Source organism: Muntiacus reevesi, chromosome 1 (genome assembly GCF_963930625.1).
Source record: "Muntiacus reevesi chromosome 1, mMunRee1.1, whole genome shotgun sequence".
Taxonomy (NCBI): domain Eukaryota; kingdom Metazoa; phylum Chordata; class Mammalia; order Artiodactyla; family Cervidae; genus Muntiacus; species Muntiacus reevesi.
Genome location: NC_089249.1, coordinates 144,949,396 through 144,961,856, shown reverse-complemented (window position 1 = coordinate 144,961,856; position 12,461 = coordinate 144,949,396). Strand labels below are relative to the sequence as shown.

General features: G+C 41.4%; 1 protein-coding gene across 1 annotated transcript in view; it reads right to left on the bottom strand.

Moving 5' to 3' along the window:
- Nucleotides 1-1,301: 1,301 nt before the first annotated feature.
- LOC136163975 (cytochrome P450 2J2-like) overlaps nucleotides 1,302-12,461 on the bottom strand; it is a 32,236-nt gene continuing 21,076 nt past the window's right edge. The window contains exons 8-9 of the mRNA XM_065928799.1: nucleotides 6,057-6,195; nucleotides 1,302-1,480 (exon numbers count right to left, since the gene is read on the bottom strand). Coding sequence (XP_065784871.1) covers nucleotides 1,302-1,480; nucleotides 6,057-6,195 — 318 coding nt within the window. The remainder of the gene's footprint in view (nucleotides 1,481-6,056; nucleotides 6,196-12,461) is intronic.

The following is a 12,461-nucleotide window of genomic DNA, read 5'->3' as shown; positions in this document are numbered from 1 at the left end:
CCCTCCCCATGCACTTTAGGAAGCACAACCATTTCTGTTTGACTTCCAGTTGACTCTGACAGACTCAGGATAGATCCAGCCAGACTCCCTCCCTCACTCCCTCCCTCCCTATTTCTATTTTCCTTTCTAATGGTGCCCACTGATTTAGTTTTTCTCTGAATCCCAGCAACAGGATTGAAAAGCCCCATGTCTTCATGGCCCTTTTTGCTCTGAGCTGTTTAAATTCTAATAGCCTTAGGAAAAAAGATCTTCTATAAGGTTTAATGCAGTTTACCAGGTTTCATTGCTTGTCTGCATGCGGGTTGGCATCCCAACCCCATGGGCTCTCAGTGGGACCTGGCCTTCCAGTTGATGGCATTTTCTCTCCTTAGTATCCACACAGGAGGGCTGAGCAGGATTCCTGCATTTCTGTCTCCTTATATACTATACTCTATCAATGCTCATCAAGTGTGTTTAGGCTGGGGATACATGTCAATCACAGTCACAATCAATTTTTAAGAAAATACCACAACCACCATGTTTTTAAAAACAATAAAGGGGTTCAGAAATCATGCATGAGGGAGGTTTTAAGGTAAGAAGGCACCTTAAAGTCAGAAAATATTTCCACATTTACTTCCCCCCACTTGCTTTCCACGTGTGTTTAAATTTGGTGACATTCTATTTGGCTCTGGTGTCCAAGGTCAAGGTAGTGTTTTCTTAGGTAAACCAGAGAAACTGCTTTTCCATAGAACCGTGCTTATCAATCAGGAATCTACCTGTCCTGCTGACTTCCCAGGGGCTAGTCTGAGGGAGAAGCAGGATAAGCTTGCCCAGTGCTACCAAGTGTGAGGGCCTTTCTAGCCAACCTCCATGGCTGCTCCAGGGTCCAACGTCTAACTCTTATCCACCATTTGGCACAACTTTGACCCAGGCCATCTCAACAAGCCAGAAGCAAATTTCTAAGGAAGGACACAGAAGGTGGTAGATCACAACTATGAATTTTATGATGTGCTTTATGGTTTCCAAGCCATTTAAAGCCCTTTATTTCCTCTGATCTTTGCATTAGCTTTTCTTTTTAAGAAAAAATCATTGTCCACCTTATATTTCCCAGATGAAAATGAAATCACTCACAAGTGATTTGCCCGAGGCCCCACTGGAGACGGTAAAGCTGGGGTTTGGATCCAGTTTCCTCTGAGTCCAGTTCCTGGGACCTCTCCTAGAGGCACTGGATGCTGCTCCCTCACTCTGAGCAGGCGCCCTGCCTTGGGGTGGGGGACAGGCCTATTCGTCTTGCTTTCCTTCCCCTCCCCATCTTGACAACTTCAGGCCCGAGGAATAGCACAGAGGCGGTAGCTGACTGGGGAGTTGGTCAGACTTTCTCTGAACTTTAGGCTCAGCTTCTCATTCGCTGGAGGCCTGAAGGTAAATTTTTGCAGAAGCGAAGTAAAGAAAATAAACAACTCAGTCCTGGCCAGTTGTTCTCCAAGGCACATCCGCTTTCCTAAAATATAAAAATATGAGATGAGTTACCTGCTCAGATGGTGACTGTGTCTCACAAGGACTGAAATCTTCTACCACGTCTTAAAAAACCTGAGCAAAGTAAGAGCCTGATAGGCCCTGGGCCTTTATGTAGTTGACTTATTTCATGGCAACCACCTTGTAAACCTAAGCCCACTTAACCTAGTTAAGTGAATCTACAATCGTACAGCTCAGCACTTTAAGGGGTCAGGATGGTAAGGCACAGGGTGCAGATGCAGGCTGTGGGCAGAACAAGAGAGGGGCTCGGTTGACCTACAAATGGCGTCTAGCCTAAAGTCTTTCAAAAATCCGTTAGGAAATGATGATGACAAAAGCAGACAAAAAGCAAAATTCTGTTTTAATATTTTTCAATCATTATTAAAAAAAAAAACTGTTGAGAAGTATAAGAAAGTGAACATCAGATGAAGTCTTCTCAAGTATGAGGCATGTTCTCCCTACATCATGTTTCCCTCCATCGTGACTGGGAATCTCCCTGCCTGGGCTCCCCATGTGGGGCCCACCCTATCTCATCCCACCTCTGCACCATCTCTTCCAGGCTTCCCCCAGCCCCTCCCCTTCATGACGCCCTCCTCCCCACTTGGGTTACAACACCCTTCTCGGATCTCCATTATCTCTCTTGTGGGTGTTTTAATGACTCACTTTTTCACTAATTAATACATGTTCACTGCAAAAATGAAAAAAAAAAGTCTGAGAAGTATAAATATAAAAAAGATGTTTGTAATCCCATAATCCAGACAAAACCCTTGTTAACATTTGACATATTTCCTCACTGTCTTTGTAAAGATTCTCCTGCACACCCGTCACTGGGATTATTCTCTGTAGTTAATTCTGGGCATTGCTATTGTTACTTTGGTTTTCCCCCATGTCATGAAATATTCTTCAAAAATAGTTATTGTATGTATGCCTCAATTTTGTCCTCTGCCTGTAAGCAGTTGTTGAAAAATAAGATTAGAATGTCTGCAAATGTGTCTAATAAATCAAAATATGCTTCAGAATTATGTCCTTTTTACATAATTTTGTGCCTGTGTTTCCCACTAGCAGTTTCTAATCATCTCTGTTCCCCCATCTCTGCACTCTTTAGGTATCACTAATAGAACAGTACAGTGAGGACATCAGTTAAAAATGAAGCAAATAAAGAAATTTGTTCAAATGGTACCAAACCAGCTGTATTGTAAATACTGAAAATTCTCCTCGAGCAATCCAGATTTGTGACAACAATGGACCCACAGAGTCAGGGTCCAGGTTTACAGTGTTTGTTTCATCAGTAACCAGTTCTGGGCTATGAGTAAATATTCACACCAACTTACACTATTTTCAGTTGTCAAACTTGTAAAATAATCTCCTAACTACATTATGTGGCTGAACAAAGATATGAGTAATACAGGAGACATGAATTTGATTTTAAAATCATGAAAAGGAGAGCTACTTGATTCTACAACTTCATTCTGGACTATGGGAAATGTGGACTTTCTCCCTGGTGCTCCCACTAAATAACTAGATCAATCACCTCACTAGGAATGAGAGAATTGGTCTAGGGTTTCTGAAAAAAGGTCTTTCTCTTCTTGTCTCCTATGATCCAGTGATTATTTTGAAAAATGAGGATTCAGTCTCTTGTCTTTCATGAAGTTGTCTGTTGCTTTGCTGCATCAAGAGGGAGAAACTTAAATGAAGAAAAAAAAAATGTTTGCAATAGTACCTCTGCCATCTGCCTTGACTGTGTGTGTGTTCTAATTCCACACCATATCACCTCTCCAAGAGAAGGGAGGGAGCTCTCCACACCCCATTCTTCAAGGAAGCTCTCTTTACAAAGTGCTGGATCAAGAATGAGTCAAAGCAACTGTGCCCCAAATGGAGTTTGGTGGGAGAAAAACCTAATAATAGTGTTGACTTTTTGATTTAGAGCATTTTTCAGGTTTGTTTTTCCTACTCTATTTAAGTAGGCTGCATTCTGCCACAGCCGAGGAAAACCCCAAATTGCTTACCTTCTATGAATTTCATTCTTCTCAGGCAGAAAGAGTGATATTACCTGATTGCAACACTTGTTCCAATTCCCACCCCCACCCTGTACCCACATCATCTGCAATGGGATTTCATAGCCCTTCCCATTAAAAACTGTGCTGTTTTCCCTTTCCCTTGAACCGGGGCTCACAGTATGACCTGCTTGGACCCTGGAACGCAGTGGGAGTGATGGTTGCCAGTTCCCAGCCTGGCCCTCGGGAGGCACTGTGTGCTTTCCTCCCTCCTGGGTCTTGTCATCCGCATGTACCCGGTTGGGGTTAGCTTGCTGGAGGAGGAAACTTGGGAAAGAGCCCCACTGACCCAGCCGAGGTAGTCCTAGATCAGTCTTCAGGCATCTGACCTCCTACACAGGCAAGAGAGCCCAGCTAAGACCAGGCAAGCTCCCAGCTCAACTGTAGACTTCGTACAACAATGCGCACTTAGCGTTTTATGTCACTGAGTTTACCACCTTTGCAATACAGCAATATAACAATGGATATGTATGACGTGAACTTGGGGAATCTTAAAATGAAAGGACCTTTAAGTAAGTAAGTGTGTTACATTCTAATTGTGTTAGGGATCACGCTAGATTAGAACTTCACACATAACCAACGAGGACCTACTGTATAGCTCAGGGAAGTATACCAATATTTTGTAGTAACTTGTAAGGGAAAAAAAAAATTAAAAAAAAAAAAAAAAAGGTGTGTGTGTGTATACACACACACACACATATATTTATAAATATATATGTATAACTGAATCACTTTGCTCTGCTATTGAAAGTAACACAACATTGTAAATCAACTCTACTTTACAAAAAAAATTAAAAGAAACAACAAACGAGTCTTAGGCTATTTTCTGCCAATTCCTTGGGCACATGACCTTGGACAAGAAACAACTTTCTCTAAATCCTAATTTCTTTACATTGGGAAAGGAAATACTGACTTCTTTCCTGTCAAACTGTTAATAACTGGATTGCTGTACATATTAAATAAAATAATTTCCTTGCAAATAAAATCTGTAATTGGAAGAGTGTGTTACAACTCTCACAACAACAGCAACAACAAAAACTTAAGGAAGAATAATTATAACACTTAAAACAGCTAAAACTTTGTACTGTAATAGGAAATCTGAAGCTCTTGTAGACAGGAAGACTAGAAGGTTTTCTTACATCTCATTTCTGCTTTCACATTAGAATGTGACTTGCCCAGTGTGAGCAAAAGTGGCACAGAATTGGAGAAGAAAGACACAGAAGATCTAATTGAATGAGTTCAAATACACTCAGGACAGTGTCCTATAGCAGGAAAGCCTGGGCTCTGGATCATGCCTACATGGGGTCAAATTCCAGACCCTTCCTCTCTGTGCCTTTGTGGTATGATCAGCAAAATGATACTGTCACATAAAATTAATCTGTATTTAATTTAACTTAATGATAAGAAAGCTACTATGGATTTCAGAATGTCAACTCAGTGTAGCATTTAGTTATTGTTTTAGGAGACACTGTTAGAAAGAGACCCGGGCATTAGTATTGGATAAACCAGAATAACACTCAGTTCTAGGACTGCCCCCCATGACTTTTATGACTGTATATTCCATAGCTAACCCTGCTGAACTTCAGTTACCTTCCTTATACCCAAAGTGGTGATTCAAATTTTAACCTTGTAAGGTTACAGGGGAACAAATGGTTCATGAGAGTTGCATGGTCTGTTTGTCTACTGAATCATTTTTCATATCTTTAGGAATGAATACTTTACACATAACAGGTGCTCAGGAAACATTTATAGAATTAAGGATTTGGGAAATTATTTGAAATGATTTCTACAAAATACATAACTCATTATCTGGTACATATGAAGAATTTTGTTACTCATTTCACAGTTATGAGTTAAAACATTTGGAGATTTTGGAACTTTTGGAACTGGCTGCCTTGGAAATATGAGAGAGAGTTTCCCTGCATTCTCTTTCATACATTTCAGGTTGTGCACTGTGTGAATGATGTAACTATATTTGTAAAGGGTTATTAGAATTTAAAAAGGCAAAATTTAAAAAGATCTCTTCAGGAAGATCTTAAAGAGTAGAATCTCATCTATGTAAGTCCATGGCACTGAGTCCCTTGTGATGCCCATAATGACAATTAGCCCCTTTACTGGCAGCTCCCCCATCCCTTTCTTAGTTATTCATTTTACATTTTTGTGAGTGGGAGGTCCTAAAACGATCTTGGAACACGTAAAACTCTACTCAGATGGTAAGGTTTAAACCTTTTTTGAGGGTAACAGGAGGAGGCTAATCTTTTGTCCCCATGTTGGCAGGGACATAACAATGTGAAGCTGAAATCTCCATCAGAGTCAAGCCAGGGCTTGAGTCCTGGGGATGCTCAGCCCAGGGACTCTTGAGGTGCAACCACAACAAGAGTGAGTCATGCTGGGCAGGGCTATCTGGAGATGTTCCAACTAAAGCAAAGCATCACAAGGAGAAGATTATGCAATGGCAGACAGACAGAAGAGTCCTGGATTCCCATAGTCCTCTTTCTTACTACTCACCTATTGAGAAAGGCAGAAAGGATTCCCTTTTCTTAAACTGTCCATTCTCCAGAAAATGCTCTGGATTGAACGTGTCGGGCGTGGCCCACTCTGCGGGGTCTCTGTGCAGTGCAGTCAGGTTGGTCAGGACCATGGATCCCTGGAGAAAGCAGAAGAGACCCAGGCAAGACTTGACCCACACAACATACATGTACAGAGGGGCGGCAGTCCTCCGGCACTTCCACACCTGGGTTGACAGCACCCTAAACTCCCTCAACCTCACCAACCCACCACCTTCTGAACCCAATCCCTAGCATGTTTTTTTTTTTTTTGCCATAGGACAGCTGACAGTGATGGACTGGAATTGTCTGCTGGGAATTTATCAGGGAAGTGTGACTGCTCTTAGTGCAGAATGGATCTCTGCAGGGACTTGCCAGTGTAGAACTTGGGAGGGAACACATATGCATCAATGAACATGTATGAAACACATATGAATAATGTGACAGTGGGCAGGCAGTTCTAGACTATAATTGACCCAGTTGCTTACTAAAGTGGTAACTATGGCAGTTTGCCCAGCATGAAAAATGTCTCATTCGTCTAAGTTTCTCCCATTCTCTTCCCTCCATTACCTAGTAAATTCCACAGAAAGTTTAATAATAGAACAAGATCACTGAGTGGAAGAAGCCACTGTCCTTCCTGGTATGCAGCAAGAAACTCAGGAGTCCTCCTTAATGCCTCCCTTTCCCTCATTCTCCCTTCATCCAGTCCTTCACCGGGCTGGAAATTTTACTTGAAATTTCTCTTGATTCTATCACCTCCATTTTAGGTCCATCACTGCCTGGTCCAAGTTACTACCTTGGTTGCCCACACTCCTACATTAGTCCTAACTACATCCATATCCTTTCTTTCCCCTTCAATGTGCTGGACACATTGAAAGCTGAGTTAGCTTTGGACATGATTTAATTATGTCCCTCCTATCCCCCCACCATATTTGGATCTTGATAGATACCCCTCAATGGCTTCCATCTCTGATTATGGGCACATCACCTGCCCACTCTGAGTCACCAGCCTTCTGCCTGCATGCTTACTGCATCACGTCTCTTTCAGTTTCTCAATTTGTCATTTGTTCCCAATATTTTCCAGACCTCTTTGTATGGCAGACTCTGGGCATCCTCATGCCAATGAGTACCTGCTGGAGCTGCCACTCTAAGAGTCTTTGTCCCTGCTGTGAGCTGTACTGCCCCCTGCCTCTGCAGAAGACCCTCCAATACTAGCAGTTGGTTTGGTCCAGCCTCTTATGAGATCACTGCTTTATTTGCCTGTGTGCTGGTGTGCACACAATCTTGTGTGTGCCCTCCAAGACTGTCCTCTTTCCTTCCAGCCCTGTGGAATTCCTGAGATCAGAATCTGCTCATCTTCATAGCTACATTCTCTGGGGGCTCTTCCTCCTGTTACCAGACCCCTAGGCTGGAATGCCTGCCTTGGGGCTCAGGATTTTCACTACTGTGGCAGAACTTCTGTAGTATAATTGCTTTCCAGTTGGCAGGTTGCCCACCTGGCGGATAGGTTTCCATGGTGGCTCAGACTGTAAAGGATCTGCTTGCAGTGTGGGAGACCTGTGTTTGGTCCTTGGATTGGAACGATCCCCTGGAGGTGGGCATGGCAACCCACTCCAGTTTTCTTGCCTGGAGAATCCCCATGGACAGAGGAGCCTGGTGGGCTACAGTCCATGGGGTCACAGAAAGGACATGACTGAGTGATTAAGCACAGCACCTGGTGGGTATGGCAGTTGATTTTGTTGCAATTTCACCCCTCCTGATATCTTTTTGTGGCTTCCTCTTGTCTTTAGATTTAGGGTATCCTTTTAAAAATTTATTTATTTTTAATTTAAGGATAGTTGCTTTACAATATTGTGATGGGTTTCTGCCATACAGCAACATGTATCCACTATAGGTATACACGTGTGATATCCTGCCCTCCTGATCCTCCCTCCCACCCCATCCTACCTCTCTCTGTTGTTATAAAGCACCAATTTGAGCTCCCTGAGTCATACGGCAAATTCCCACTGGCTATCTATTTAGGGTGTCTTTTTTGGTACATTTCAGCAGTTTTGTTAATGGTTATTCAGCAGATCCCTGGAGAAGGAAATGGCTACCCACTCCAGTAATCTTGCCTAGAAAATCCCATAGACAGAAAAGCCTAGTGGGGAACAGTCCATGGGGTCTTAAAGAGTCAGACATGACTGAGCAACTGAGTACCCAGTAGATAATTGTGGTTTTTGTGTTTACATAAGAAGAGTTAAGTTGATGTCCTGCTGTTTCATCATCGTGAGCTAATCAACCAGGCCAGCTTTGTGGGACCTAAATCTTACACAACTTGAGGATCTCTTTCATTGTGTATCCTTGGTCATGTACCTGGTTTTCCTCAGCATCCATTACCTCAACTTCTTTTCTCTTGTTTTTAGTCAGTTTCACTTGCTAATAGAGGGGTGCATCCTGAAGCCTGGCAACCAGTGCTTCAGAGCTCCCATATCAGGGCTTTGTGGAGCAGCACTGCACATGACATCCTCAAGGGTGACTTTTCAGTTGCTATTAAAAATCAGCCTAAGGAATCTCCACACTTCTCCACAGTGGCTGTAGCAGTTGGCATTCCCACCAACAGTGTAAGAGGGTTCCCTTTTCTCCACAGTCTCTCCAGCATTTATTGTTTATAGGCTTTTTAATGGTGGCCATTCTGACTGGTGTGAGATGCTGTCTCACTGTGGTTTTGATTTGCATCTCTCTAATGAGTAATGTTGAGCATCTTTTCATGTGTTTATTAGCCATCTCTATGTCTTTTTTGGAGAAATGTCCATTTAGTTCTTTGGCCCACTTTTTGATTGAGTTGTTTGTTTCTCTGGTATTGAGCTACATGAACTGCTTGTATATTTTGGAGATTAATTCTTTGTCAGTTGTTTCATTTGCTATTATTTTCCCCCATTCTGAAGGCTGCTTTATTAACCTTGCTTATAGCTTCCTTCATTGTGCAAAAGCTTTTAAGTTTACTTAGGTCCCATTTGTTTATTTTTGTTTTTTTCCCCATTACTCTGGGAGGTGGGTCCTAGAGGATCTTGCTGTGATTTATGTCAGAGAGTGTTCTGCTTATGTTTTCCTCTAAGAGTTTTATAGTTTCTGGTCTTATATTTAGATCTTTAATTCATTTTGAGCTTATTTTTCTGTATGGTGTTAGAAAGTGTTCTAGTTTCATTTGTTTACAGGTAGTTGACCAGTTTTTCCAGCACCACCTGTTAAAGAGATTGTCTTTTCTCCATTGTATATTTTTGCCACCTTTGTCAAAAATAAGGTATCCATGGACTTATCTCTGGGCTCTTTATTTTGTTCCATTAATCTATACTTCTGTCTTTGTGCCAGTACCATACTGTCTTGATGACTAGCTTTGTAGTATAGGCCGAAGTCAGGAAAGTTGACTTCTCCAGTTCCATTCTGCCATATGACCCAGCAATCCCACTGTTGGGTATACACACAGAGGAAATCAGAATTGAAAGACACACATTTACTCCAATGTTTACTGCAGCACTGTTTACAATAGCTAGAACATGGAAGCAACCTAGATGTCCATTGGTAGACAAATGGATAAGGAAGTTGTAGTACTACACAATGGACTATTACTCAGCTATAAAGAACACATTTGAGTCAGTTCTAATGAGGTGGATGGAACTGGAACCTGTTATACAAAGTGAAGTAAGTCAGAAAGAGAAACATCAATACAGTATATTAATGCATATATATGGAATTTAGAAAGACGGTAATGACAATCCTATATGCAAGGCAGCAAAAGAGACACAGATATAAAGAACAGATTTTTGGACTCAGTGGGAAAAGGCAAAGGTGGGATGATTTGAGAGAATAGCATTGAAACGTGTACATAACCATATATAAAATAGATGCCCAGTGCAAGTTCGATGCATGAAGCAGGACACAGAAAGCTGGTGCCCTGGGACAGCCCTGAGATGTGGGGGGGGGGGGGGGGGGGAGGGAGGTGGGACAGGGACTCAAGATAGGGTGAAACATGTCCACCTGTGGCTGACTCATGTTGATTTAAGGCAAAAACCACCAAAATATTGTAAAGCAATTATCTTCAAATTGAAATAAATCAAATAAATAAATAAAATAAAAATCAGGTTTAGTTAATTCCCTGGGTCTCACAGAACATTACATCAGGAAAAAACTGTTGGAATGAATCTTTTGAACTAGGATAGTTCTCTGCAGTTAAATATATTGCTGTGAATATGCAAAGATCACCTGCAAAACTCTTTAGACCTCATATTTCACACACAAGATAGTCAACTAGGAAGAAAATCGGAAATGCAGTTGCTGCAGGAATAGCTGCATTTACAGGCTCTGTAGGGACAGAGCCCAAGGGGAGCCCACGGGAGAAGCTCCTGTGTTTTTCCCTTGAGGTCAACCCCAGGTCCCACACACACAGGGACTCAGACCAACTGCAGTGCATCCCCAGAGATGGACCAGGGCAGTGAGAAAGCAGACTGTGAATGTGCGCTGTGCAGAGAGGACACTGGGGCACAGCAGAGCTGTCTGCTGAGACCCTGATAGAGCAGGGCAGAGGGCGAGCAGAATTTCCTCTGTGAACACGGAATTTAACAGAGAACCACTGAGAACAATTGCAGGGAGACTCTTCTAAAGTCAAAATAAAGCACCCTGGTGTAGACAAGGGTGAGCCTGGGACTCAGAACAAGTCTGTTTCTGGAACCCAACTCTTGTCACTTTGTAACTGAGAATTCTTAAACAAGATTAATCACTCTCTGAGCCTGGATATAAAATTTGTAAAATGAGGATAGCAGAATTATTCTGAGAACTGAATCAGATGTTTTGAAAGAATACATATAGTCCCGACTGCTTCAGGAACCAAGGAAGCTTTGGTTTCCTTCTCCTCTTTTGTGTTATTTTAATACGGCCAGGAAGAAATAGAAGATCTTAACAGACCCATCACAACCAAGGAAATCGAAACTGTAATAAAACATCTTCCAGCAATCAAAAGCCCAGGACCAAATGGCTTCACAGCTGAATTCTACCAAAAATTTAGAGAAGAGCTAAGACCTATCTTACTCAAACTCTTCCAGAAAATTGCAGAAGGTAAACTTCCAAACTCATTCTATGAGGCCACCATCACCCTAATTCCAAAACCAGACAAAGATGCCACAAAAAAAGAGAACTACAGGCCAATATCACTGATGAACATAGATGCAAAAATCCTTAACAAAATTCTAGCAAACAGAATCCAACAACATATTAAAAAAATCATACACCATGACCATGTGGACTTTATCCCAGGAATGCAAGGATTCTTTAATATCCACAAATCAATCAATGTAATACACCACATTAACAAATTGAAAGATAAAAACCATATGATTATCTCAATAGATGCAGAGAAAGCCTTTGACAAAATTCAACACTCATTTATGATTAAAACTCTCCAGAAAGCAGGAATAGAAGGAACATACCTCAACATAATAAAAGCTATATATGACAAACCCACAGCAAGCATCACTCTCAATGGTGAAAAATTGAAAGCATTTCCCCTGAAATCAGGAACAAGACAAGGGTGCCCACTCTCACCACTACTATTCAACATAGTGTTGGAAGTTTTGGCCACAGCAATCAGAGCAGAAAAAGAAGTAAAAGGAATCCAGATAGGAAAAGAAGAAGTGAAACTCTCGCTGTTTGCAGAAGACATGATCCTCTTCATAGAAAACCCTAAAGACTCTTCCAGAAAATTACTAGAGCTAATCAATGAATATAGTAAAGTTGCAGGATATAAAATTAACACACAGAAATCCCTTGCATTCCTATATACTAACAGTGAAAAAACAGAAAGAGAAATTAAGGAAACAATACCATTCACCATTGCAACAAAAAGAATAAAATACTTAGGAGTATATCTACCTAAAGAAACAAAAGACCTATACATAGAAAACTATAAAACACTGATGAATGAAATCAAAGAGGACACAAACAGATGGAGAAATATACTGTGTTCATGGATTGGAAGAATCAATATTGTCAAAATGGCTCTTCTACCCAAGGCAATCTATAGATTCAATGCAATCCCTATCAAGCTACAAACGGTATTTTTCACAGAACTAGAACAAATAATCTCACAATTTGTATGGAAATACAAAAAACCTCAAATAGCCAAAGTAATCTTGAGAAAGAAGAATGGAACTGGAGGAATCAACCTGCCTGGCTTCAGACTCTACTACAAAGCCACAGTCATCAAGACAGTATGGTACTGGCACAAAGAGAGAAATATAGATCAATGGAACAGAATAGAAAGCCCAGAGATAAATCCACGAACCTATGGACACCTTACCTTTGACAAAGGAGGCAAGGATATACAATGGAAAAA